General features: G+C 47.2%; 1 protein-coding gene across 1 annotated transcript in view; it reads left to right on the plus strand.

The window, feature by feature from the left end:
* The window catches only part of LOC115457000, a 74481-nt gene that overhangs the window by 46607 nt on the left and 6574 nt on the right, over nucleotides 1–21300 (plus strand). The window contains exons 10-11 of the mRNA XM_030186428.1: nucleotides 11678–11725; nucleotides 13018–13136. Of these exons, the coding sequence (XP_030042288.1) occupies nucleotides 11678–11725; nucleotides 13018–13136 (167 nt within the window). The remainder of the gene's footprint in view (nucleotides 1–11677; nucleotides 11726–13017; nucleotides 13137–21300) is intronic.

Genomic DNA, 21300 nt, shown 5'->3' on the forward strand with positions numbered 1-21300 from the left:
GCGTACGCAGCGCTGCACAAACATAGAAGAAAGACAGTCCCTGCTCAAAGAGCTTACAATCTAATAGACAAAAAAATAAAGTAATCAAATCAATTAATGTGTACAGGAAGGAGGAGAGGAGGGTAGGTGGAGGCGAGTGGTTACAAGTGGTTACGAGTCAAAAGCAATGTTAAAGAGATATTCATTGTGGGTATCCTGAAAACCTGACTGGCTTGGTGATTTCCCTAGGACTGGGTTGAGAACCCCTGGTCTATTCTATTGAACTCTTCTATTCTCTTCCGTTCCATTTCATTCAGTCCTTTTTTTTTTAGTTTGTCTATTATTTAAACCCTCAGCTGTATGAGGTAGTCTGTGATACTCTTCCGAACATGGCTGCTCCCAGCAGCTGCTAAGGAATTTTAACTTTGCTTGGCAAGTTGTATTGTGCAGTGGTGTACCTAGCTTGGTTGCCACCCGGGGTGGGTCGCTGCTGCGCCCTCTCCCAGTGTGTCACACCCCTCCAAGGCACATTACCACCCCCCCTACCCCCCGAGGCGTATCACATCCCCCTGAAACGCATGCCTCTACCACCCTTCCTTCTAGCATAGGGGTGCATGGAGCAGTCGTGTGGCTTTCGGCTCTGCCGGTCCCCTGTCCCGGACCAAGAAGTAACGTCAGAGGAGGCAGGGAACCGGCAGAGCCGACAGCCACGTGTCTGCTCCATGCAGCCCCTTGCTACCTGCACCTGGGGCAGACCGTCCCCCCCTTGGTACACTACTTGTTTTGTGACCCCTGAAGCAGGTGGTTTCCTGCTGAAACATGGACTGTGTTGGGTCCGATCACTAGTGTTGTGAGTAAAGGCTCTTACTTCATCCCTTTGGCTGGTTTTGGTTTGTGTCATCCTCGACTATTGCTTTGCATTTTGGGACTTTACATAGAGGTTTCTACCTGTTTGCATGGTTGGAATTATAAGAGAAACAGATGCAACTTAAATTCTTTACTGTGAGTCCCAGTAGCTGCTCAGTGAGGGAGTCACCAGAAGGGGAGATAAATATGGGGGAAAAGGTTGTATGAAATTCCACAGAATTGGCATAGAAAAAAGGGCTTAACTTACCTTATAAGCCCAAAGCAAACAATAGAATGAAAACGATTCTTGCATGGCAAGCTGCTTTCACAGTTCTAGGCTCATTGTTACTTTGGGGAAGTTTTCGCCCCTGGCTGTGCAACTTCTTCCTTTTCTCTCTGCCAATACATATTACAAGGCCAACACAGAAAGTTTAGTCATCGAAATGTGGAAAGCCTTGAGCAGTTCTTTCATTGCCAGTGCACCGTGAGCAAATATGAGAGCTGGATGGCTGACCAGGAAGTACTTGAGTCCCTGCTTCCTTTCATCAAGATGGGAGTGTCACAAGACTGCTTTGCCTGGCAGCACTGGCCTTATCGATTTTGCGACTACATTAATATAGAGTTGTATAATCTTGAGTTGAAGCTATATGACAATAAGGAGCATGTGCATTTTATCAGGGCCAGTCTGCCTGTGAAGACACAATTCGGAGCGCAGCGCCGACACAACAGTCAATGTGCCTTGGGAAGACATCATGGCTGGCGTCCCTGTATGCTCAAGGCCTGTGGGGTGCCACCCCCTCTGAACTAGCTGTGTTGAAAGGGGCTCAAGGCTTGTGCCAGTCTTGTTGTCTTCCATAGGCATATTAACTGCTGTGTCTGTGCTGCCCCAGGGGGGATGAGGAAAGCTGCTGTATAGCTTGAGGAGGGGAGGGAAGGGGAAATGCTGAACGCTAGTAGGGGTAGGGGGGAGGAGAAAAATATAAATGCTGGACTAGATATCATGGGGAAGGAGTGTGGAAGAAGAGAGATGCTGGACACCATGGGGAGGAGGGGAAGAAGAGAAGGATTCTGGACTATGGGGGGGGGGCTAGAGAAAGAGAGATGCTGGACTGGGAGGAGGTAGGGAAGATGCTGGACCTAAGTGGGGTGAGAGGGAGAGCCTTTAGCTGCCTGATGGCTGAAGTTTCACCTAGGGTGTCAGATACAGTTGGACCAGCTCTGCATTTTATAATGTATCAAATTTGCATGTGAAGCGTCTGTTCACGCTTTCCAAAAATACTAGGACTAGGGGGCATTCGATGAAGCTACAATGTAGTAAATTTAAAACGAATCGGAGAACATTTTTCTTCACTCAACGTGTAATTAAGCTCTGGAATTCGTTGCCAGAGAATGTGGTAAAGGCGGTTAGCTTAGCGGAGTTTTAAAAAGGTTTGGACGGCCTCCTAAAGGGAAAGTCCATAGACCGTTATTAAATAGGGAAAATCCACTATTTCTGGGATAAGCAGTATAAAATGTTTTGTACATTTTTGGGATCTTGCCGGGTATTTGTGACCTGGATTGGCCACTGTTGGAAAGAGGATGCTGGGCTCAATGGACCTTTGGTCTTTCCCAGTATGGCAATACTTATGTATTTATGCATTGGTTAAACTAAGACGTGAACAAATGGTGATTTATCTCCATGTTATATTATAATCATGCAATACTAGAGAATGCATGCTGATGGTGACATTAGTGTACAATGCATCAGTGTGTAACACCAGGGAACAATCACAAGTGATGATATTACTATATAGCAGGTTACATGGTAACCATGTAACACTATGAAATATGCACTGTGACATTATTACTGCACTATACTGGGGAACACTTGGTAAGAGTGTTATATGGATTGGAGGAGTGGCCTAGTGGTTAGGGTGGTGGACTTTGGTCCTGGGGAACTGAGGAACTGAGTTTGATTCCCACTTCAGGCACAGGCAGCTCCTTGTGACTCTGGGCAAATCACTTAACCCTCCATTGCCCCATGTAAGCCACATTGAGCCTGCCATGAGTGGGAAAGCGCGGGGTACAAATATAACAAAAATAAAATAGATACTATTGGAGATTCTACATGGAATGTTGCTACTATTGGACATTCTACATGGAATATTGGAGATTCTACATGGAATGTTGCTATTCCACTAGCAACATTCTATGTAGAACGCTGCGCAGGCTTCTGTTTCTGTGAGTCTGATGTCCTGCACGTACGTGCAGGACGTCAGACTCACAGAAGCAGAAGCCTGCATGGCCACATTGGTGATCTGCAAGGGCCGACTTCTAGTGGAATAGCAACATTCTATGTAGAATCTCAAATAGTAGCAACAGTGGAGGAGTGGCCTAGTGGTTAGGGTGGTGGACTTTGGTCCTGGGGAACTGAGTTGGATTCCCACTTCAGGCACAGGCAGCTCCTTGTGACTCTGGGCAAGTCACTGCCCCATGTAAGCCGCATTGAGCCTGCCATGAGTGGGAAAGCGCAGGGTAAGTCACTCCATTGCCCCATGTAAGCTGCATTGAGTCTGCCGTGAGTGGGAAAGCGCGGGGAACAAATGTAACAAAAAGCAAAAAAAAATTTTTTTAAATCATTATTTGGGGACCCTTTTCTAAGTTGCGGTAACTGCTTAAAACAGCTCACTGTGGGGTGCATTGAGGTGTCCCACGGTAAATTTGAAATCGCGTGTGGAACCCACATTATTACATTGTTTAATTGTATTTTAATGAACTGTAATATGCCCTATGGTACTATGTAAGCCACATTGAGCCTGCAACTAGTGGGGAAAATGTGGGGTATAAGTGTGTTAAAAAAATAAACATAATAAAAAAATATTTTTTGACTGAGGGGGTGTGTCTATGCTAATCAGCACATCAGCATTGCCACTCGCTAACTGATCAGCACAGGATTAGTGCGTGAGCCTTTACTGCCTACAGGTGGCTGTAAGGGGCACACACCAATTTTTGTTAACGGATGCGTGCTAATGGCAAAATTAGTGCATGCAATATCAACCAATAATGGACCAATAGTTCACTGTGCAAATAAGTGAATAAACATGTGGAAGGAAAAATGGGGGGGGGGGGGGGGAAGTCTCATAAATCACCAGGTCAACATGTGAATTGCTTATCTATTTTCTTCTAGTTTTACTGTGTATTTTCTAAATTCTTTACTGGAATATTACTCTGTATTTCTATTCCGGAAATGGCGATCGCCACTACGGTATCTGTAAGCCACATTGAGCCTGCAAAGAGGTGGGAAAATGTGGGATATAAATGCAAAAAATAAATAAATAAACTTATGTGACTACTTCAGACCGGCTGGCTAAATCGTTGGAAACTTTAGTCACTTTCCAATTCTCTGATTAAATAGATCTTTCTGATTGTCTTCATCTGACCCAGTTTGGTTTTAGATCCTTACACTGTACTGAATCTCTCCTCGTAGCAATAGTATCGGAAATAAGACAATATTTGAGTCAAGGTTCTCAAATTGTTTGGTTGCGGTTTGATATCTCTGCAGCTGTTGACTCAGTCAATCTTAATTTGTTACTATCGTAGACTGGAGATAGGTGTTTCAGTAAAAGTCTTGAATTGGTTCACACAGCTCCTTGTTAAGAGGAATTACTGTGTAAGAAAACAAGATAACTACCTCCTTTATCTGGATCTCAAAATGTGGAGTCCCCCAAGGTTCTCCCCTTTTCTTTTTATTATTTAACTAGTAAAACAGGCCCGTTTCTGACACAAATGAAACGGGCGCTAGCAAGGTTTTCCTCAGAGTGTGTATGTTTGAGAGAGAGAGAAAGTGTGTGTGAGAGATGGAGTGTGTGCGTGAGAGAGAGAATGAGTGAGAGAGAGAGTGTGTGTGTGTTTGTGTCAGAGAGAAAGAGTGTGTGAGAGACAGAGTGTATGTGTGTGTGTGTGTGTGAGAGAGAGAGAGAGAGAGAGAGACAGAGATAGAGTTTGTGAGAGACAGAGAGAGAGAGAGAGAGTGTGAGTATGTGTGTGGGGCTCCGAGTTCCATGACCCCCTCCTTCCCTCCCTCCCGCTCCTCCAAGGTGCAGGCCCCCCTCCCTCCCTCTCCTCTCCCTCTCTCTCTCTCTCTCCTTCTCTCTCCTCTCCCTCCGAGTTCTTGGCCCCCCCTTCCCTCTGAGTTCCATGCCCCCCTTTCCTCGGAGTGTGTATGTTTGAGAGAGGGTGTGTGGGTGAGAGATGGAGTGTGTATGTGAGAGAGAATGAGAGAGAGAGACAGACAGAGAGAGTGTGTGTGTGTGTGTGTTTGTGTTAGAGAGAGAGAGTGTGTGAGAGACAGAGTGTGTATGTGAGTCTGTGTGAGAGAGAGAGAGTGTGTGTGAGAGAGAGTGTGTGAGAGACAGAGTGTATGTGTGTGTGTGTGTGAGAGAGAGAAAGACAGAGATAGAGTTTGTGAGAGACAGAGAGAGAGGGTGTGTGTATGTGTGTGGGGCTCCGAGTTCCATGACCCCCTCCTTCCCTCCCTCCCGCTCCTCCAAGGTGCAGGCCCCCCTCCCTCCCTCCCTCCCTCCCTCCCTCTCCTCTCCCTCTCTCTCTCTCTCCTTCTCTCTCCTCTCCCTCTGAGTTCTTGGCCCCCCCTTCCCTCCGAGTTCCATGCCCCCCTTTCCTCGGAGTGTGTATGTTTGAGAGAGAGTGTGTGGGTGAGAGATGGAGTGTGTATGTGAGAGAGAATGAGAGAGAGAGAGAGAGACAGAGACAGAGAGAGAGTGTGTGTGTGTGTTTGTGTCAGAGAGAGAGAGTGTGTGAGAGACAGAGTGTGTATGTGAGTCTGTGTGAGAGAGAGAGAGTGTGTGTGAGAGAGAGTGTATGTGAGAGACATAGAGTGAGTGTGTGTGTGTGAGAAAGTCAAGCCTTGAAGCATTTGTGCACTCTATCAGGCTCCATCTCCTCAATTGACGACACGTAGTTCCGGAACGTTGCAGGAATGCTTCAAGGCTTGAAGGCTTCACTTTCTCGGCTTCAGAATGTTGGAGGTGCGTTTTATTATATAGGATGTATTTCTGAGCCCTCTGGCTTGGTGCTTATTGGGTTTAGGTTTATCTGTGTTCTTGAATGCAGACAACATTTTTATTCCGATTCCAGTATTAGCTCATTTTTCTCAGTCCCTAGAACGAATTACACATTGCGTTGATTTGTTAGAACAATGGACGCTACAACATTTATTGACGTTTAATAAATTAAAAGCCAATGTTGTATGGTTATTATGTGGAACTCAGCTGACATACTTAAGGTGGAGATATCCTGCAAGGTTTTAGGAATCATTCTTGATTCAAGTTTATCCTTGGAACCACAGATAAATGTCTTTAGTGAAGAAAGCTTTTGTCAGATTAAGACGACCTCGTTCGGTTGGGTAATTTGTTCCCCAGCTCATTTAGCCATTCGTTTTACTGCAACTTGATTATTTGCAATTTAAGTATCACAGCCAAACTCATTTCCAAATTACACTTACTGCAGAATATCACCGCCAGATTAATCTATGATTGTGGTAAGTTTGAAAGGGCTGCACCCTTGTTGATTGGTTTACATTGGCCACTTATTCAGGCCCATACAGAGGATAAAATTGCATGTTTAGTCCATAAGATTTTAAACGGCCTATGTTCTGTATTTCTTATTCTTGCGATTTCATATCCAGTGGGTTAGACATTCATCTCGTTTTCAAGCGACTTTGATTTTTTTTTTATTCTTTATTTATTCAATTTTTCAATTATACACCAACGATAAACTTTGTCAAGAAAATAAAAAAAAAAGGAATTCATGGTCATTATGCTAATCCATATGACAACAAAATCAGTTCCTTTATATATAGTCCTCAAATAGAGAGGCTGATTGACGTAAATCTTATATAGAGGATTAAGATACATTTAAGAAACTTATATTAGAAAGGAAAGCGTCGAGCTATTTTATTGTTACATCTTCATGATTCAAAGTTCTAAATTAGATACTGTATCTATGGAGGTTTTGGAACCCTTGCATTCAAAAAGGATCTTAGTTGTATAGGTTCAAAGAAATGGTATGTCTTATTTTCAAAAAATATCACACATTTACATGGAAATATCAATTGGAATTTCGCCTCCATCTGTATTGTCTCTGAGTGACTTTGATTTTGAGCTTTCCTTTGGCTAATTGGAAGCTCAGACCAGATGCATTCCACCTATTTGCAAAGGTGGAAAGAAGAGAAAACGACAGCCAGCATGATTAAAAGGTGAAGTGAAAGAGGCTATTACAGCCAAAAGAATGTCCTTCAAAGAATGGAGAAAGAACCCAAATGAAGAAAATAAGGAGCAACATAAGCACTGGCAAGTCAGATGCAAAGCATTAATAAAGAAGGCTAAAAGAGAATATGAAGAGAAACTTGCCGCACAGGCTAAAACTCACAGTAACAACTTTTTCAGGTACATCAGAAGGAGAAAGTCTGCGAGGAAATATGTGGGACCGTTAGATTACGAAGGAGCAAAAGGGGCACTCGGGACAAGGCCATAGCGGAAAAACTGAATGAATTCTTTGCTTCGTTCTTTATGGAAGATGATGTGCCGGAAATGGTTTTCAAGGTTGATGATGTGGAGGAACTGAAAAATATCTTGGTGAATCTGGAAGATGTACTGAGCCAAATAGATAAATTAAAGTGTAGTAAATCACCTGGACTGGATGGCAAACATCCAAGGGTACTCAAAGAACTCAAGCATGAAATTGCCAATCTGCTGTTAGTAATATGTAACCTGCTGTTAAAATCGTCCATAGTACAGGACCAATGTGACACCGATTTTTAAAAAGGGTTCCAGATGTGATCCGGGAAATTACAGACCAGTATGCCTGACATCAGTGCCGGGAAAAATAGTGGAAACTATTATAAAGAATAAAATTACAGAGTAGATGTGATAGGGACTAAGGTTTGAGGGGAATGTGGAAGAGCGGAAGATGCCTAGACTATGTGGGCAGGGAAGAAGCCCTCATTCCTACCTCTGTGCCTGCAGAGTTTGGGGGAGACAATACCCTCTCTTGCTCCCTCCCCCAAAACACTCCCAGATCTGCAGGTAAGAAAACTTTGATGGGGCCATTCCAACTCCTGTGGGCAAGAACAGATTTCACCATCTGTATCAACTTGGTCAACTAATCTATAAACCAAAGTTTATAGATGCCCTCTCCACATTGCACAACGCTATCGTAACACCACCAAAATGTAAATTGTAAGCCACTTTGAACTGAAACTTGTTTTTGGATAATAGTGGGCTACAAGAATGCATAAATAAATAAATAAATAAAGGACCTCAGGTGGCCCAGCACCATAACCTTTTGGGCTCATTTTCGAAAGAGAATGACGCCCATCTTTCGACATAAATCAGAAGATGGACGTCCTTCTCCCAGGGTCATAGTAACATAGTAGATGATGGCAGAAAAAGACCTGTACGGTCCATCTAGTCTGCCCACGATAAACTCGTATGTGTATACCTTACCTTGATTTGTACCTGTCTTTTTCAGGGCACAGACCGTATAAGTCTGTCCAGCAGTATTTCCCACCTCCCAACCACCAGTCCCGCCTCAGACCCCGTATAAGTCTGCCCTCCCCCATCCTAGCCTCTCAACCACCAACCCCTCTTCCCCCCGCCACCCAATTTCAGCTAAGCTTCTGTGGATCCATTCCTTCTGCACAGGATTCCTTTATGCCTGTCCCATGCATGCTTGAATTCCGTTACTGTTTTCATCTCCACCACCTCCCGCGGGAGGGCATTCCAAGCGTTCACCACCCTCTCCATGAAGAAATACTTCCTGACATCTTTCCTGAGTCTGCCCCCCTTCAATCTCATTTCATGTCCTCTTGTTCTACCGCCTTCCCATCTCCGGAAAAGATTCGTTTGCGGATTAATACCTTCCAAATCGGTATAATCGAAAGCCGATTTTGGACGTCCCCAACTGCTTTCCGTCGCAGGGATGGCCAAAGTTCAAGGGGGTTGTATTGGAGGGTTGGCTTCATCCTGCCATTGTTGAATACTGGTTTGGTACTTCTCACTCGTTGAGCATGGTCTGAAGAGAAGATAAAGAAGGAGAAATTAAGTCTTACCTGCTAATTTTCTTTCTTTGAGTCTCTCCAGACCATTTCCAAACCCTCCCAGAAGAAGGTGTGAGGGATCTGCCTGTCTGTTTCTTAGGTCGAGAGTAGAAGACTTGAATTGTTTGGGAAAAGCTATGATTTTAGTTCTAAGTTCAGTAAAAAAAAAAAAGAAAGAGACAACAATAGTATGGAGATTAAAAGGCAGTTAAGAAACTGCAACTTGCAAACATGTTTTCCAGTTACTTTTTCAGGTTGTTTCCTTCTTTCCCTGAGCCTTGATTATGGGGAGTCTGGTTTTGGAATAGTACCTTCTGCTTTGTCAATAGATATACTGAACGATCCAGGACTGTACAGTACCATATATGCTGAAGTCTTTCAGGAGTTCTCCTCTCCTGGTAGGAGGACATATACCCATTTTTCGGGAATGGTCTGGAAAGGCGCAAAGAAAGAAAATTAGCAGGTAAGACCTAATTTCTCTTTTGCAGGGAACACATAAAATGAAAAAGGTACCAATTGGGGGGTATCCTCAAAACTCCAGCGCTGAAAAATACCACTACAACAGCTTGGGGAAGGAACTCCGTAATGCTCAATGCTAATGACATGCAAATGTAGGTGCATTCTGAGCATTGAGCATTAGGGGTTTCTACGGAAGGATTGTGCTTGGGCATGCGCTCAAGAGGTCTGATTTAAGCACAGCTCTTCAGTACATGCCCAGCAGCCAGATGGGAAGGAGGGGGAAGGAGGAGGAAGAGCTGCCGGTAAGTGCTGCTGAACAAGTGAACCTCTGCATTTGGGTGAACCAACGGGGACCCAACCCCCACACAGGAAGAGAAGAAGAACCATGGTAGTGAGAGTGGCAAATGGAGAAGTGCTGGCATTGTGCCAATGGGGACCCAACCCCCACACAGGAAGAGAAGAAGAACCATGGTAGTGACAGTGGCAAATGAGGAAGTGCTGGCATTGTGCCAACCCCTGCCATCACATGAAAAGAAGACATGCAGAGGCAGCGCAATCAGTGTGGCTGAGGGGATCCAACCCCCAGGCTCATAAGAAAAGGAGGAGACTCATAGCAGTGGAATCAGTGGGCCAACAAGCATCCGACCCCTGCCAGTACAGGAAGAGCAAAAGACCTGTGGCACTGGTGTGCTGGCAGGGCCCATCCCCTGCAGAACAGGATGGAAAGGGAAGGCAAAATGGCAATAGAATCAAGTATTTTTTCATGGAGAGGGTGGTGGATACGTGGAATGCCCTCCCGCGGGAGATGGAATTCAAACGTGCGTGGGATAAACCCAAAGGAATCCTGTTTAGAAGGAATGGATCCACGGAATCTTAGCGGAGATTGGGTGGCGACGCTGAATAGATATAGATGGGCTGGAGTGTAAATTTTAAGGGGCTTCGACGTTAGCTTCAGAACTTAGTACAAGAAGAGTACTGGGCAGACTTCTACGGTCTGTGCCCTGAGAAAGGCAAGGACAAATCAAACTCGGGTATAAAGTATCACATACCATGTAAAATGAGTTTATCTTGTTGGGCAGACTGGATGGACCGTACAGGTCTTTATCTGCCGTCATTTACTATGTTACTCTTTGGGGTTCTACATGGAATGTTGCTACTAATTGGGATTCCAGAATCTTGTAACTCTTTAGGATTCCAGAATCTTCAGAACTTTTAGTACAAGAACAGTGCTGGGCAGACTTTATAAAGTATCACATATCATGTAAAATGAGTTTATTTTGTTGGGCAGACTGGATGGACCGTACAGATCTTTTTATCAGCCGTCACTTACTATGCTACTATGTGTTGACAAGGACCCCAATGCATTTTTGGCACAGGAAGAGGAAGAGATCCAGGGCCTCTGTACAGGGGCTGGTGAGGTGGGTGGAGAAGGAAAATAAGGCGAGGGGAGGAAGGAGCAGAAGAGGAGGGGAGGGGTGCACTAATTCACACTCTTCTATGCACTAATTCACATACTTACGTGCAGCATCTCCACAACCTCTTGCTGTAATACCTCAGGAACATGTCCCCCCCCCCCCCCAAACACTTGGAAAACCCTGCTCACACTCATCCATCAGCCACTTTACATGCACAAACCTACTCCCAGCTACTCACATACTTATTCTCTGTACCAGTGGTTCTCAAGATATCCCTATTGAATAGGCATGAGATGGATTTGTATGTCTGTCATCTCCCTTATATGCAAATCTCTCTCATGCATATTCATTAGGAATATCCTGACAACCCAACTGGCTGATGGTCTCCTACCACTGCTGTGCACCAGTGCATCTCAGTCCAGTCCTCAGGGCACACCCAGCTGGGTGAGTTTTCAGGATGTCCTGAACGAATACACATGAGATAGATTTGCATACCAAGGAGGCAGCGTATTTACTATGGATATCCTGAAAACCGGATGTACCCTGAGAACTGGGTTGAGAAGCATTGCTCTATACGATCACGCTCACTCAAAACCCAATCAGCAAATTGCTCCTTCATGCAATATACTGTGTGTTTCGGGTTTCTTTTTCCCTTATCTTTTTTTGCATCTTCTCCTCTGTGCTGGAGTCTTTCCATTCCCCTGTTTTCACTACCTCTCATAAAGCTCTCATCCCTCTCTCTCCACCTACAATTTCTTTTCAATCCCTCCTGCAGACATTCTCTCTCTCTGTTATGTCCCCACCCCCACCACCACCACCAATGCCAGTCACATCATGGAACTTATGACTAAATAACACATTCATCTTTTCTGTTTGTTTACAGAGAGGCACTCAACTATCCACTTGAGTCCAGCTTCCATCATTAGTCATGGTGAGTGCTACCATCTTCCCCCCCCCCCCCCCCCCCCGAGCAAGAGGGTCACTATAAAACTGTGGAAATGAAATTGCCATTGATGAAAGGGATTCTGTACTCTTTTGACTTACACCGATGAGGATTCACTCTATCCTGGATTTTGCAAGCTGTTGTCACACACGGAGGATTCATTTTACCTTGAAATTTTACTGCAAGGGACTGTCCTTATACTGAGAATTTACTGTCATGGAGTCTGCAGAAGGGACTCTGCACCATCCCCTTATACCGGGGTTTCTCAGCCCAGTCTTCGGGACACACACCATCCAGTCAGGTTTTCAGGATATCCACAGTGAATATGCATTATCTTCCAATTAAGTAAGCACTATAAAAATTTATGCAAAAACATATGTGTATATATATATATACATATTTATAAATACATCCTAATAAACCATTCCTTAAACTACTCAGGTGCATCAAAACACCTTTCACAATACCTCACCTAGTACCTACATCTAAACCATATACCTTCAACCGATTATTGAATGTATTTAAGATCATGTAATGACTGTATCATAACAACATTTTGTAAACCACATTTAGCATATCCTGCTTTCCCATACCACACACCATTCATACCACACTGCCTCATGCTTATTTTCATTTATGTTCACAGAACTTCAAGACCGTAAATCTCACATGAGATACGTTTGCATAGAATGGAGGTAGTGCATGCAAAGCTATCATGCATATTCGTTGTGGATATCCTGAAAACCTTATACTGAGGATTTACTCTGTCTGGAGTCTTAGTGGAAGGGACGCTGTGTGCTTTTGACTCACAGTGAGGAGTTGCTCTGTTCTGGAGTATTTTTTTTGTTTGTTTGTTTTAACGTTTTACAGCAGGGCTATTCAAACTGCAACCCAGTCGGGTTTTCAGGATTTTCCTAATCAATATGCATGAGATCTATTTGTATGCACTGCTTCCACTGTATGCAAATAGAAATCCTGAAAACCTGACTGGGTGAGGGCCGAGGTTGGACACCCTTGTTTTATAGGGATTCTGCATTGCTATTTCTATACACTGAGGATTCGATTGATTTTGGGTTTTGAAAAGGATTCCAGACACTTGTCTCTCACATTTAGATGTTCATTTCTGTGGGTACAATGTAAGGATCTGGTGTGGTGCTGAGTTATTTTTCTGAACTATACAGAGAGCTCTTTCTAAATGTGACCCAATGAGACTGAAATATATGGTAGAGGTGAGGCAGATTTGGGAGTTTATTTTCAGTGGAGTGTTTATTTCTTTCCAGAAGCAGAAGACTTGACTGAAATTGCCTGGATGACATCTCTGTGCCAGGGCAACTCGTTCGATGTCCAGGGGAAAACGATCAGTGTGAGAGAGTCCGGTGTCTATTTTATTTACGGTCAGGTAATGCAAGGGAATATGTTTATTTTCATTAGGGCCTTTCTCCTTGTGAAATCAAACTCCACACTTTTTCCTTTCCAGCTATTATCCAGGATCCTTCCTTCTGCAATACTTCTTCCCATCCAGCTCTCAGCAGGGATCCTTCCATCCCCCACCCCACCCCACCCCACCGCACTGTGAGGCCTACCTCATTATTTTCCACAGAAACACAGAGTAAAATGACAGATGAGGATTGCAGTGCCTACCCAGTCTCAGGCTTTCCCTTGTTTTCTCATAAATAAGGGCCCTCTCTGGTTATTGAAAGGTGATTGCATATATCCGTCACCCTATCTGTAAAGAAATATTTTCTGACCTTACTCCTGAATCTACTCCCCTCTGAGCCTCATCTCACGACCTCATGTTCTAGAACTTCCTTTCCATTTCTTCACATAAAATCAAGGAACCTTTTTTACAGAAAGCAAAAAACATTTCTTCTGCTGTGAAATGGTGTCGTAGCAATGTTATCGCACCTTTAAAGGTAATGAATAGAAATAAAGCAGGAGAGAAGAGGATGCCTTTTTTATTGGACTATTAATACACTTTTTGATTAGCTTTCGATTTCGTACCCACAAATCCTACTTTGCTGAAGCAGCATCCAGCGCAACCAAAACGCAATGTTGTAAAACAGCCCAGGAACAGCCACTGCTACTACTACTACTACTACTACTACTACTTAGCATTTCTATAGCGCTGCCAGGGTTATGCCGCGCTGTACAAGTTTAAACATGGGGAAGGACAGTCCCTGCTCAAGAGAGCTTACAATCTAAAGGTTACAAACTATGTAGTCAGTGTAGGTAACATGAATGGGGAGGTGGTTAGGCGCCAAAGGCAAGGGAGAAGAGATGGGCTTTGAGTAAGGACTTGAAAATGGGCAGGGAGGGCGCATGGCGTATGGGCTCGGGAAGTCTGTTCCAGGCATAAGGTGATGCGAGGCAGAAGGGGCAGAGTCTGGAGTTAGCGATGGTGGAGAAGGGTACAGATAGGAGTGATTTGTCCTGAGAGCGGAGGTTACGGGTAGGGGGAGAGGAGGGTAGAGAGGTAATGGGGGGCTGCAGATTGAGTGCACTTGAAGGTCAATAGGAGAAGCTTGAACTGTATACGGTAGCGGATACTGCTGCTTTTAAACACTGTTTACTGCCGTAGCACTGTGACTGACAGAAATGACCCGATCAGATCATAAGTACATAAGTAATGCCACACTGGGAAAAGACCAAGGGTCCATCGAGCCCAGCATCCTATCCATGACAGCGGCCAATCCAGGCCAAGGGCACCTGGCAAGCTTCCCAAACGTACAAACATTCTATACATGTTATTCCTGGAATTGTGGATTGTTCCCCAAGTCCATTTAGTAGCGGTTTATGGACTTGTCCTTTAGGAAAACGTCTAACCCCTTTTTAAACTCTGCTAAGCTAACCGCCTTCACCACATTCTCCGGCAACTAATTCCAGAGTTTAATTATGCGTTGGGTGAAAAAACATTTCCTCCGATTTGTTTTAAATTTACTACACTGTAGTTTCATCGCATGCCCCCTAGTCCTAGTATTTTTGGAAAGCGTGAACAGACGCTTCACATCCACCTGTTCCACTCCACTCATTATTTTATATACCTCTATCATGATAATCCCCCAGTGCAAGACACAAACAAATAAAGAAAAAAGTAGGGAAGGCCCAATCCAATACCAACACAATGGTACAAAAAGAAAAAAAGGTTTGTATAACAAGTTCTTAAAAATGAAAAGACTCGACCCGTTTTGGTGCTAAATTGCCTGCCTCAGGAGTCGACAAATCTACAAATATAAAACACACATACGCACAACATAATCATTTACAAATAATATAGGTTTGCAAATTACAAATATACATCATACGTAAAGGAATTGCAAATCATGGGACCCTTTTACCAGGTCGCGGTAAAAAGTGGCCTGTGGATGTGTGAGATTACCTTGTGCCAAGGCCCACTCTTTTCGGCGGCAGAAAAACCCCCATTTTTAAATTGAGATCTTTAATGACCGTGTGCTAATTTTCCAATTGGCACGTGGCCACAGTGGCGTAGCCACAAGTGGGCCTGGGTGAGCCAGTGCCCACCCACTTAGGGCTCAGGCCCACTCAACAGTAGTACACATTTAGCGGTAGCTGTTGGAGATCCCAAGCTCTGCTAGCTGAAGACTTCCCCCTGATGGTAACAAAAACACTGCTGTCCACGATACACGCACCTGCACATCACATGCTCAGTTTTCAGTGCATGCCTGTTGCAGACTGACAAGGTGGAGATAAGCATTTTCCCACCAACTGAGATATTTTTTGGGGGGTGGGATGGGGGGGAGAACACTTGATGACCACCCACTTCTTGCCTAGGCCCACCCAAAATCCCCATGGGCCATTTACTGCCTGAGTTACCGCCACCTATTTAGAAGGCGGTAAGGGCTGGCACGCTACTCCTGTGGTAATTGGGCCAGCATGCGGCGATTGGCCGTACGTTGCCCGATTACTGCCAGGAATGGCAACTTCCTGCCCCCTTGTGCCAGAAAATAAAAATGATTTTCTTAACTCAGGGAATGGGACGTGCCAAAAACAACCAGTGCAGGGTGCCTGAATGCGCACTGCGGTAACGCTGTTTTCCTGCATGGTAGCCTTACCGCCCTTTTGTAAAAGGGTCCCATATTTATATAAAAATATATTTATACAAAAACAGTGGCATAGCAAGGGTGGGGCGGTGGGGGCGGTCCACCCCTGGTGCACGCTGCTGGAGGGGTGCAGAGAGCGGCCGCGTGCCTGTCGGCTTCGCTGGTTCCCTGCTCCCTCTGCCCCTGAACAGGTTACTTCCTGTTCCGGGGCAGAGGGAACCAGCGGAGCCAACAGCCTCGTGGCTGCTCCCAGCAGCCAAGAATGCACCTGGGGGGGGGGGGGTTGATGCATCGGGGGGGGGGGGGGTGTCATGCTGCACCCTGGGGGGACGGACGCCGCTGCACCCCGGGGGGGGGAGGGTGCGCTACGGCGATCCGCCCCGGGTGGCAGCCGACCTACGAACGCCACTGTACAAAAATAAAACGGCAATTAACATCTACAACCTTGTAAGCTTGCACCAACACATAAAAGACGTAACAGTTCATCAGAGTTTGAGCAACAATGTTCACAGATCCGTGCGAATGAAGTGCTGAATTGCACAAATCATTTAGGGGTCCTTTTACTAAGGTGTGCTGAAAAATGGCCCGCGCCGGTGTAGGCATGTGTAGGCAGGTGCATTTTTCAGCGCGTCTGCAAAAAAAAAAAGGCCTTTTGGGGGGAGGGGGAACGGTGAAAATGGACGTGCGGCAAAATTGAAACCAGCATGTATCTGTTTTCAGCCTGAGACCTTACTGCCACCTGTTGACTTAGTGGTAAGGTCTCACGTGTACTCTGGGCGGTAATCCTCAGCATGCATACCAGGGGCGTAGCTACGTGGGACCATGGGGGCCTGGGCCCCCGTAGATTTGGCCCTGGATCCCCCTGCCAATGACCCTCTCGACCCCCCCCTCCCGCCACCAACCTGCCGTCGCCTACCTTTGCTGGCGGGGGACCCCAACCCCTGCCAGCCGAGATCCTCTTTTTCCTTCGTTCTGTTTCTGAGTCTGACGTGCAGGATGTTGTACGTGCAGGACGTCAGACTCACAGAAACAGAACAAAGCCTTGCGCCGGAAGAAGAGGACCTCGGCTGGCTGATCTGCAAGGCTTCGTTCTGTTTCTGTGAGTCTGACGTCCTGCACGTACAACGTCCTGCACGTCAGAAACAGAACGAAGGGTCCCCCGCTAGCAAAGGTAGGCGATGGCGACGGCGGGGGAGGGTTGGCGGCGGGAGGGGGGTCGAGAGGGTCATCGACTGCAATGGCGGGGGGGTTGGCGGTGCCGGGGGGCCAAAATGTGCCCCCTTACCTCGGGCTCTGGACCCCCCTGATGCATACACTGCCGATTACTGCCAGGTAAGTGCCCACATTGTAGAAAATTTCTACCGCGCATCAGAAATGTTCCGGAGCAGAGGGAGCATGGAACCAGCGGAGCCGACAGGCGCGCGGCTGCTCTCTGCACCCTCCAGCAGCGTGCACCCGGGGCGGACCGCCCCCACCGCCCCGCCCTTGCTACGCCACTGATGCCGAGCCCTGTCCGGGTTTCAGCATTGAATATCTGGTTTATGCAGAGCCGCCTAACACACACAGGTCCAGTGCAGAGATTTTCAACCTTTTTCATCTCACGGCACACTGACAAGGTGCTAAAATTGTCAAGGCACACACACCATGAGTTTTTTTTAAGATATATGGTCCTCTCCACCCCCGTTTCTCGCCCTGCCTTGCCCCCTTGAGTTGCTCCCCTCCCCCACACACACTTAACTTTTTTTTTTTTAAAACCCACTAGTCTGTAATATTATTTGATAAAGGCAAGATTAAAAATGTAAGAACAAGAAAAAAAAAACAGGAATAAAAATCCAGCAGGCAACTGCAGGAAAAAGAGGTTTCAACAACAGCTTTGATGGACAGTTCAGTTACCTTGACCCTGAGAAGAAAAACAATTTTTGGATGTCCCCGACGCTGGTACTTCATGCATATGTGAAAACTAAGCATGTGCAGAGTACTCGCATCGGTGGCTCAGGAAGCAGCTGCTGAGTGCCGAGCTGTGCTTAGTTGCTCCTGGGCACCTTCAAAACATCTTCAGCTGTTGGGGCTTGGGGATCCATGTCAGCCACCAAAGCCACTGAGAGTCCCCTGGCACACCTGCAGACCATCCGTGGCACACTGGTTGAAAATCGCTGGTCCAGTGGTTCCCAAATCTGGTCCTGGAGGCACCCCAGCCAGTCGGGTTTTCAGGATATCCACAATAAATATTCATGAGAGAGATTTCCATGCAATGCCTCCACTGCATGCAAATCTCTCTCATGAATATTCATTGTGGATATCCTGAAAACCCGACTGGCTTGGGTGCCTCCTGGACCAGGTTTGGGAACCACTGTTATCGTCGCCTAAATCAATATTCAGCTCTTAACCAGTCATGAGTTAGCACAGAAAGAGCTAGCGTTTGCATAGCCGCCGAGAGGGGGGGGGGTAGGGGGGACAAAATTCCCCGGGCCCGGGCCTCCAAGGGGGGCCCGGCGCTGCAGTCCCACCCGCCCTCCGTCGTCAACCGTCTGCCCCCTGCATTGAAATCGCAGTCTCACCTCCGTGAAAGCAGCGCTGCAGGCAGCAGAACGCCTCCCTTCGGCCCTCCTTCCCTCCCTGTGTCCCGCCCTCATCTGACGTAACTTCCGCAAGGGCGGGACACAAGGAGAGAAGGAGGGCCGAAGGGAGGTGTTCTGCTGCCTGCAGCGCTGCTTTCACGGAGGTGAGACTGCGATTTCAATGCAGGGGGCCCGGCCCAGTGGCGGACGGAGGGGGGAGCGGTGGCGGCGACCTCGGGGGAGGGGGGTGGAGGGGGGAGCAGTGGCTGCAGCGATCTCGGGGGGAGCGGTGGTGACCTCGGGTGGAGTGGAGGGGGGAGCGGTGGCGGCAACCTCGGGGGGGGGGGGGGGCGGGGGGAGCAGTGGCTGCGGCGATCTCGGGGGGGGGTGGTGGTGACCTCGGGGGGGGTGGAGGGGGGAGTGGCGGTTGCGACCTCGGGGGGTGGAGGGGGGAGCGGCGGTGGCAACAACCTCAGGGGGACGGGGCCCCGGGCCCGGCCCAGTCTCTCGGCGGCCCTGAGCGTTTGTAGCGTACACTAAAAATAAGCTCACGCGAAACGTTAGAGACTCCCATATATTTCTATGGGCATCTCTAGCGATTAGCGCGCGCTAAAATCGCTAGCTCACCTTTGTAAAAGACTCCCCAAAGATAGGACTGCGATTTATGCTGTTCTATTTATGCGCTAAACCTGGCCGGTTAAGTTCTGAACCTCGGTGCTGACTCCGCCCCTGGAAAGCCCCCAAGATAACCGGTTTTCACACAAGCAATAACCGGTGATTTTCAGCTAAGATAAACGACCGTTTAGCACCGAACAAGTAATTTAAGCCGGTCAGCGGCTGTTTCTGGCTGGTTTAAATCAATTTGACTATCCACCGTAATATCTTGGCAGTTTCCCCAACAACTTGCAACACAGGAAGGCAATGGAGAAGTTAGAAGCCCTGTTCTGTTTTAAGGAGAGCGAGGCGGAGTTAGGAAGTTTTCTTTTGTTTGCTTTTTAAACTATACTGTATGTCTTGCAAATTCAGAATAGCTAAGCAATTCAAGTAATGATGTGTGGCAGAAATCTAAAAACAAAACCACAGCCAAACAGTGAAATGTAGAAAAAATAGTCAGAAATAACATGACTGTTGCACATCGGGCGTCTGCAGCGTACCAACACCACTCTTCATGCTTCTGTTCATACTTGCATTGTGTCAGAAGCAGCTTCCTTCAATTCCTAAGGTATAATATTTACAGACAACATATCATAACGTGCTTGGAAACAGTGGTCAGGGCTGGTCTTAGGGCGAGGCGACCGCATAGGGCCTCGCGCTCAAGGGGGCCCCGCGTGGCGCACCTGAACTCCACCCCAACCGCCCGAGTTCCAGTCCCCCTCCCTCTGAATTTTTAAAAGTCATCTAAGTTACCTCGTCGGGGTTATGGCAGCAGCAGTGAAAAGCGTGCGAGCTGCTCGGCGCTTCAGGAGCCTTCCCTTCCCTCTCTCAGCTCTGGTCCCGCCCTCCCGCCCTTGCGGAAACAGGAAATGAGGTCGGGAGTCGGGACCAGAGCTGAGAGAGAGAAAGGGAGGCTCCTGAAGCGCCAAGCTCGCAAGCTTTTCACTGTTGCTGCCTGCTGCTGTAACCTTACGAGGTAAGATGATTTTTAAAATTCAGAGGGAGGGAGGCCCCTGGAGCTTGGAGGGAAGCCTCAGAAGGAGGGGGCCCTTTGAGCTGGGAGGGAGGGAGGGGGGTCCCTTGGAGCTCAGTGGGAGGGAGGGGGACCCTGGAGCTCAGAGGGGGGGCGGTACTGGAGCTCGGAGGGAGCTCAGAGGGAGGGGTGGCCGGCCCTGGAGCTCGTAGGGGTGGAGCTAGGGTGGGGCGGGGCTAGGATGGGGCCCCATCAAATTGGTCTGCACAGGGCCCCACACTTGCTAAGACCGGTCCTAGCAGTGGTGTAACCACAAGGGGCCTTGGGAGCCTGGGCCCCCCCCCCCCACTTTGGGCTTGGCCTCAGGTATGGGCCCCCTCTCCCGCCAACTGCAGTACCCTGATGCCCAAGCCCCGCCGGCTGAACCTCCCCTGGTGTGAAGAGATCAGCAGCCTGCTTTTCAGATACTGCTGCTGGTGCTCCTCACACATGCTCAGTTTGCACGCATGAACTGAGCGTGCTCGAGCTGTGCCGGCATTGGTGGCTGGAAAGCACACTGCCGACTTCTTCGCACCGGGGGAGGTTTGGGCCATAGAGCTGTTCAGCTGGCGGGACTTGGGCCTCCTGCCAGCAATTGTAAAATTTTTAACGGAGGGAGAGAGAAAAATGGGTGGCCCCAACCAGTCCAACCTGGAGCCCCCACCAAAAATGGGCTGTTGGCTACACCCTTGCTTGGAAGTCCCGCTAGGTGCATTTTTTGTTTTTTTTCGCATTCAATTGTAGTTGCCAAACTCTTGAACACTTTGGCTTTCTTGGATCACTAATGTTTTCTATGCCGTCAAGAGTATCCACCCCGTTGCAGAACTAAGTATCATCTTCAAGAAGGGAAACTCACCCTACAAATCCTCTGCAATATCATTTATAAAACTAACCCCCCCCCCCTCCCTTTTTTACAAAGCAGTGCTAGTGGCTTTGTCAGCATTACTGCGTGGCTTTGTAAAAAAAAGTGTGTGGGGAGGGAGGTAAATTTGTTGTCAATGTGGTAGATACAGTTAGCGTAGCAGGATTTAAAAAAGGTTTGGATGAGTTCCTGAAAGAAAAGTCCAGAAACCATTGTTAAGATGGACTTCGGGAACATCTGCTGCTTATTCCAATGATAAGCAGCTTGACATCTGTTTTATTATTTTGGCATCCTGCCAGGTGCTTGTGACCTGGATTGGCCACTGTTGGAAACAGGTCATTGAGCTTGATGGACCTTCAGTCTGTCCCAGTAAGGCAATGGTTATGCACTTATGAAGATCTTTAAAGTTTTCTTCTGGA

The sequence above is a fragment of the Microcaecilia unicolor genome, chromosome 14, assembly GCF_901765095.1.
Source record: "Microcaecilia unicolor chromosome 14, aMicUni1.1, whole genome shotgun sequence".
NCBI lineage: Eukaryota > Metazoa > Chordata > Amphibia > Gymnophiona > Siphonopidae > Microcaecilia > Microcaecilia unicolor.